Here is a 7,372-nt window from a genome sequence, read left to right as displayed (position 1 = left end):
GGAGGAGGGCTTTTGTCAGATATTAAACTGTCCATCTGCTGGTCATTGTGATGGCAGAAATTAAAATGATATAATGTATATGGTATTTCGAATGTGTTATGAGACGTGCTTTTTACTTGTGCATTGGAAATGACTATAATGGAAACAAGGATGTGTTTTTTTTAATACCAAAATGAATGAAACACTGCTAATTTAACTTATGTACTGTTTCTTTGGAAACTGTCTATATTCTTTCTTAATGTGTGTTCTGGTTTTATTGTGCACAACTAGTGCATATTACTGTACAGAAAAACTGTCCTATATTATAATCTTTCAAATCAAATTAAATACCAGCTCTGCGACTAAAGCAATTTACCTTTTTGGCTGACGTCACAAATCCCTTATTTTTCACTTCTCCTTAAATGGTTGTGGACACAATTTTATGTTGACATGCTTTGCCTAACAAATACATTTTCAACTCAACAATTTATGCTTTATTTAAACTGATCACACTATTTGCCGTTTCATACATTATGTTCTATCATGTCCAAGAATGGTCAGAGGAAATCACAAGTGGTAATAGAAGCAAACAGACATTTCTTGATTTAATTTCATTCGGTATATCCAATTCACCGTGGATATCATGTTAGACAGCAAAAAGCATTTTACAACTGTCAGCAAAGTGAGGCAATCTGCTATCAGTGTAGCAGATGGCTTTATCTATTGTTATCCAAAATATTGACAGTCCATATACCTCTATCATAACTTCCATAAAGTGTTTTTAGTTCAACTTTCACACAGTTGGATTAGTTCTTGTAAGATAAAACCTTTGAGCAACCACACAAATGTGGCATATACACTTTGGAATACACACATTGGCTTGTTTACAGATAAACAATGAATAATAAAGCACCTAACAGCAATACATAGTTCAATCAATTTGCCATTGCACTTGTTTAAAGGAATCGTTAACCCATAAACTAACATTTACTCGCTGTCACGTTGTTCCAAACCTTTATGACTGGCTTTCTTCTGTGTAACACAAAAAGAGATGTTTTGAAAAATGTTCATGCTCCTTTTTTTTTATACAATGAAAGCTTTTAAGTGAAAAGTGCAAATATGAGTTGTGTGAACACTGAACATTCACAAAGTTTCATCTCATCTCATTTTTGGTTGCACTGAGAAAGAAAGTCATACAGGTTTGAAACTGTGTAAATTATGATTTTTAATTCACATTAGAAGACAATCTCTCTCATGCACAATAACACCTCCCATTTGGTGCAAACACAATGTGAGGAAAACCGTGTGCAGAGATAAACACTGAGGCAATTCTTCTCACAATATTGACAGAAACCTTTCCATTTCTTTGAAGAATTAAGTTTGCCAGAGTTAAGCATGTTTCATTTCCCTGAAACTTCTTAATTTTACTCATTCAGCAGCACAAGAGCATGAAGAAAACAATACTAACGGGTGTATTTGCTATAAATAAAAAGATAAAACACGAACAGTATTGTGAAGCCTTCCAGTTATTCCATCTCCTCTCATGAAGCTCAGTCAGTCTTCCAACTCAAGGCCAAAGTGACCGTATAAGTCTCGTGTGGTCACTCCACGCAGGCCAGCTGAGAGACACAGAGAGACAGTTGTCTTTGGTCACATGGGGGAGAATGATGTGGCACAGACCCCCTCTGGCCCTCAGACCATCTGAAGTCACCAAGAGGCCAGAGCAGGCAAGAAACTCATCTTGCTGGGAGTCTGAAAGGGTCCATTATATCACAGAATACAGTGGTAATACTGGAGGATGCCATTATCATAATTTTGACACAAGAGAGAAATGCCAAGCGTATGGAGGCTGTAACCCACTTATATGAGTGGGATGGGAGAAGAGTGTAGGCCACAAGTGTTTATGAACAGGAGATGAACGATTATCATGGTATGTTGGTATGTTGGTATCATCTACTATTAAACAGACGATTGATGCATCAAGTCTTACCTAGTGTGCCCAGTAAAGTCTGCCCGATGTCTTTGATGTCATTGTATTCGTGCAGCAGGTCTATGTGCTGATCCAGCTCTTGTACAACAAATCCTCTGTAAATACAAGAACAGAGTAACACAAGCTCAATTTAATCTGACAATAAATAACAATGAAACACTTTAATGAAAAATGCAGTTGTCAGCAAACGATCTAAACGGACCATATTACGCATTTTAGATTTGAAAAGAAATTGTTCAGCCAAAAGAAATAGTTGCACAGTTACTGTATTACTTAAAGGTCCCATGACATGAAATTTTCACTTTTTGAGGTTTTTTAACATTAATATGAGTTCCCCTAGCCTGTATATGGTCCCCAAGTTTCTAGAAATTTCAATCAGTGTAAATCGAGCTTTTGCTATCTTTCTCTGCCTTTGAAAAAGTGGAAGCTCAATCGGGCTGATCTTGAATCTCCTCCGTATGACGTCATACGGAGGAAATGTTACCTCCCCTTTCTCTGCTTTGCCCGCCCAGAGAACATTTCCCGCATGAGAAAATGAGCTAGGAAGTAGGAACGCGTGCGCGCGATTTTAGTTTGTCCACGGGAGATATCATGGCTTTTGAGCGAGCGAAGCATAATAATTGCTCAATAATTGGATGTACAAATGAACACCGAAGCCTTTTTTTTAGTTCCTTCATCCAAGCCCCAGTGGATTAATTTCATTTTCTCTGGAAATGCGCCGACACAACTCCCCAAAGTTTTGCATGTCTGCGGCAAACATTTCACCGACGACTGTTTCCTCAACTTGGGTCAATACAGAGCTGGCCTCGACGAACGTCTGAAAATACATCGATCGAGCCGAGCAACAATTTCTGATGTGTAATTGTTCAAGTTCAGACAGGTAATCTTTCTCTCAAATCGTTCAATACTGCTGTTTATGCCTCAGTAAGTCAAGCCAGTGACTAAAATATCAACTTCACATCGTTTCTATTAGTAGGATGAAAATAATCGTATTTAAATTGTGAATAAATTATATACAGAAAGGCTAGAAAGCGATCAAAGAACAATCCTTGTAGGAATCGCGCGCACGCGTTCCTACTTCCTAGCTCATTTTCTCATGGACACAGCGCGATCGAGTTTATCTGGACACTTGCCAAACTCGTTATGAAATCAATGACGCACGTTACACTGCACATGAAGCTCTTACTGTATTTACATCATCGTGTTTGCATTGGGGAAAGCAGAGAGAGTGCAGAAACTGTGTTGCCATGATAAGATCTTCATTCTCGCGATCAACAACAGACTGTCATCTGCTTGCGCAATGCTCATCACGGCAACATTTTATGTGATGGGAATAGATCTAAATACTTTAAAAACTTCTGACGATTTGTTAATCTCGATAGCTGTAATAGTAAAAACGTATAATAACTGTAGTAAAAGTATTCGAGAGAGTTTCACATGTAATAAGTAGCTATTTCATATGCAAGCATGTCAGCCAATCACAGCAGTGGGCGGTTACACTGAAGTCTCACACAGACACGCCCCTTCAAACAGAGCGTTCAAATCAGAGGCTAAAACTGGGCTAGGAAAAATGCCTTTTGTTTCTAAATTATGACTATTTTTTATCTAAAAAATATACTAACATTATAAGGGCAACCCAGGAAACATTATAAAATAATATAATAACCCCATGTCATGGGACCTTTAAGAACACTCAAAATAAAGCACACAAGTCACATTTTAAAGAGTTAGTTTACTTGTCATCATCTCTGCCATGACAACTCTCAGTGTTTGGCATAATGGGTATGACAATGTTGATATGTTTGGTCTTAGCGGAATAGATCTGCTACGCCGCTGCTGCTGTTTATTGCTGCTGCTGCGGATTAAGTACGGCACTTGCTACTGCCAATACATATAGACACACTGCTGTGAGCAAGTAAGACACACTGCTGCTGTACAATAGTGTACATGAATTACCAGTAGCAGATCTATACAGGTGGAGCTGGGAAAGGTGGAGGGTTTCTGAAAGTGCGCTGCAAACTGCTACAGCAAATGCTGACCAAGTATTTTAAGGAACACTCATAGGCTCATTTTCCAACTCCCCTAGAGTTAAACAGTTGAGTTACCGATTTTGAATCCATTCAGCCGATCTCCGGGTCTGGCGGTAGCGCTTTTAGCATAGCTTAGCATAGATCATTAAATCTGATTAGACCGTTAGCATCTCTTTCCAAAAAATGACCAAAGAGTTTCAATATTTTTCCTATTTAAAACTTGACTCTTCTGTAGTAACATCGTGTACTAAGACCGACAGAAAATAAAAAGTTGTGATTTTCTAGGCCAATATGACCAGGAACTATCCTCTCATTCCTGCGTAATAATCAAGGAACTGCTGCCGTACCAGCAGCGCAATGATATTACACAGCACCTGAAAATAGTCCCCCGCTCGGTAACTTCCAACGTGACCGGCACTAAGTTTGTAATATCATTGCGCTGCTGGTACGTAAAACTTTTTCAAGTTTTTAATAGGAAAAATATTGAAACTCTTTGGTCATTTTTTTGAGAGAGATGCTAACGGTCTAATCAGATTCAATGATCTATGCTAAAAGTCCTACCGCCAGACGCGGAGATCGGCTGAATGGATTCGAAAACGGTAAAACTCAACTCTAGGGGAGATGGAAAATGAGCCTATTTCCCAAAAAATTGGAGTGTTCCTTTATAGGTTGAGCAGCTCATTGGCTACCGATACAGCGGGAACCAATCAGATGTGCCCTATAGAGAATGATGTGATTGCAAGAAGATTGAGTTAAGGACCTATCAGCCATCTAGAGTTTCATTACAGAACTTAGCACTCACCCTAATGTTGTTCCAAACCCATAAGACTTTGTTCATCTTCAAAACACAAATGAAGATATTTTGAAAGAAATCTAAGAGATTTCTGTCCCACCATTGATAGTCCACGCAACTACTACCTTGACGCTTGAAAAAGTTCATAAAGAGATCGTAAAAAATCCATATTAATTAAATCCAATTTTTTTTGAAGAGACACAACCGCTTTATATGATGAACAGATTGAATTTAGGCTTTTACTCAAATATAAACATTGATCAGCTTATATAAACAAGCTCAAACGTGTACCTCATTGGTTCTGGCTGAAGCTCATTGGTTCTCGCTCTTCCGTTTAACATTACTGATGTGTGCGTTGATCAATGTTTATAAGTGAATAAAAGCCTAAATTCAATCTGTTTCTCATTTAAAGGAACACTCCGACTTTTTGGGACTTTAGCCTATTCACCTTATCCCCCAGAGTTAGACTTACAGAACAGACTTATAACCGCAGCACCTGAGATGTCACGCTGGTTTTGTTGACAGAAGAAACAACGGCGCGTCTCAGGTGCTGCGGTTATCACTCCGCCCAAGTAGCAGTGCTTCGCCTTCAGAGAATATAGTTCCCAGTATTTATACGGTTAAAATATGTCTGTGTCTCATGTGACTTTGTTTTTTGTACACTCTGTGACTATACAAATCACAACATATAAATAGGAAAATGTTTGCGTTATTTTGGTCACTTATTTGTATTAGTATGCTAGCTGCAACCATTTACATCCAGTCTTTGTGCTAAGCTAGGCTAGCGGTGGGTGCGTCAAACAGACTTATAGCACGCACGGAGATGAAAAAGGTATGTATGGACTTATCTAACTCTGGGGGATAAGGTGAATAGGCTTAAGTCCCAAAAAGTCGGAGTGTTCCTTTAAAGCGATCGTGTCTCTTCAGAAATTTTTGACTTAACCTCTCAATTCATATGATTTTATGATCTCTTCATGAACTTTTCAAAGTGGTAGTGTTGACTGTCAATGGAGGGACAGAAATCTCTTTAAAATATCTTCATTTGTGTTCTGAAGATAAACGAAAGTCTTACGGGTTTGGATCGAATTTTTGAGTTTACTTTCCTTTAAGTTATTTTAATCCTGTAAAGCCTGACCTATGAAATAAAAGTGAGAAAAAAATCTACATTTTTTAAAATGGAATAGTTTTGATCATGTTGATAGATTAAAGGCCTTATACATTTGTGTGTAAAATATGATACAGTAGGCGTTATAGTGTTAATTATGCTGCTTTCATGCTTTTATTTTGAAGCTGTTGGAACATATTTTGTGTTCCACAGAAGAAAAATAAATAAACATGAGGATGAATAAATAATGGCAACATTTTATGGGTGAATTCTTCTTCTTTAAAAATATGCATATGATTTTTAAAACAACTTTAATGGAAGCCAATTAGTATGTCTCATGTTCATCTGTGTGAGTTACAGTGAATGTGTTTATTTATTACACTTACTTTTTTGGTGTTAACTGGGTTATGGACATTTTATTGTATTCACTGTAAAACTTTTTTTACTCTTTCACTCTTTTATTATCTTAACTGTTAAAAGCTCTTCTAGGGACAGGTGTTGCGAATTAGCCATGGCTATAAACACTGTGATACAGGCATCGGATTGTTCTTTATGTAATAATCTAGGTTTCTTTTGTATCTGTCCCTATTCAAATAAAAATAAACAAACAAACAAACGTTGTGTTTTTGTGACCTCCCAACCACCTTAAATTGAAAAAATTATATCTTCAGTATGAACAAACAACAGCATCTCTTGTATCTCTCTCTTTCCCACATTCACTACCTACTCTTTTTCCAACAAGGCGATCTCTGAATCCAGCCGATCAAGTGTTTTCTTGAGCTCATTGACTTCTTCCTCAGGGCACACGGGAGATTTCACCATACTGGGCTTCTGGACCTATGGCAGACCAAAGACAACTCACCACATATCCATATAAACCTTAATTCCTCTGTTATCAGTTATCAAACTCCCATTAATATTGCTTTCTACCTCTAGGCATCATATCACAGACTACACTACTAATCTGCTAAAATCACATACATAGTATACAATAGTCCTCTCTGAATACATTTTATTCAATAATAGACTTTACGTACAGGAGATTTAAAACCTGAATTGACGCTCCTAACGTTACTTCTGGAATCTGCAGGTCTGCATGGAATAAACACACGTTGCTAATCATGATAAAACAGACTTTCTTAAGATTTTAATTCTTAAATCTTTACGGAGTTGTTACATTTGTTTACCTTCTTTTTAAAGACACGCCCCCTTGTCTTGGCGTGACTTTGTCGTGCGCATCATCTACGATGGATTTGGTTTTCATTTCAAGTTCCGCGGTCGCATTCATTTCTTCAAAATCCACGTTGAGTGTTCTAACGTGTGGATTATAGTATTGTAATATGTGAACAGCTGATTTATGCAGTTCTGAGCATTTAGTAATGAGACGCTCTTTAGCTGTACACAGTCGCGTGCTGTTTCTGTTGAATAAATTCGCGCCTTGTAGCGTCAGCATAGGCAATCGCTCTGATTGGTCC

At 37.8% G+C, this 7,372-nt stretch overlaps 1 protein-coding gene across 2 annotated transcripts; it reads right to left on the bottom strand.

Moving 5' to 3' along the window:
• Window positions 1-237: 237 nt before the first annotated feature.
• On the bottom strand, window positions 238-7,372 carry swi5 (SWI5 homologous recombination repair protein). Of its 2 annotated transcripts, none has more exons than XM_079600445.1 (5): window positions 7,085-7,372; window positions 6,935-6,989; window positions 6,625-6,734; window positions 1,970-2,064; window positions 238-1,598 (listed from the first exon to the last, which is right to left on the bottom strand). In XM_079600445.1, exons 1-5 carry the CDS (start codon window positions 7,348-7,350, stop codon window positions 1,534-1,536), a joined length of 591 nt encoding a protein of 196 aa, XP_079456571.1. In that variant the 5' UTR covers window positions 7,351-7,372; the 3' UTR covers window positions 238-1,533. The 2 variants fall into 2 exon arrangements, with proteins under 2 accessions (XP_079456571.1, XP_079456572.1); XM_079600446.1 differs by having other exon boundaries at window positions 455-1,731; window positions 7,085-7,349.

The sequence above is a fragment of the Phoxinus phoxinus genome (genome assembly GCF_949152265.1).
Source record: "Phoxinus phoxinus genome assembly, chromosome: 23".
Lineage (NCBI taxonomy): Eukaryota > Metazoa > Chordata > Actinopteri > Cypriniformes > Leuciscidae > Phoxinus > Phoxinus phoxinus.
This window is presented reverse-complemented; position numbering and strand designations above follow the sequence as displayed.

Excerpts from the sequence above, each read along its gene's own strand:
- swi5 (XM_079600445.1), bottom strand. The coding sequence starts at position 7,350 with ATGCTGACGCTACAAGGCGCGAATTTATTCAACAGAAACAGCACGCGA. Across the intron at positions 6,990-7,084 it reads GGCGTGTCTTTAAAAAGAAG|ACCTGCAGATTCCAGAAGTA; the intron begins GTAAACAAATGT and ends TATTCCATGCAG. Across the intron at positions 1,599-1,969 it reads GACTTTACTGGGCACACTAG|CTGGCCTGCGTGGAGTGACC; the intron begins GTAAGACTTGAT and ends TGTGTCTCTCAG.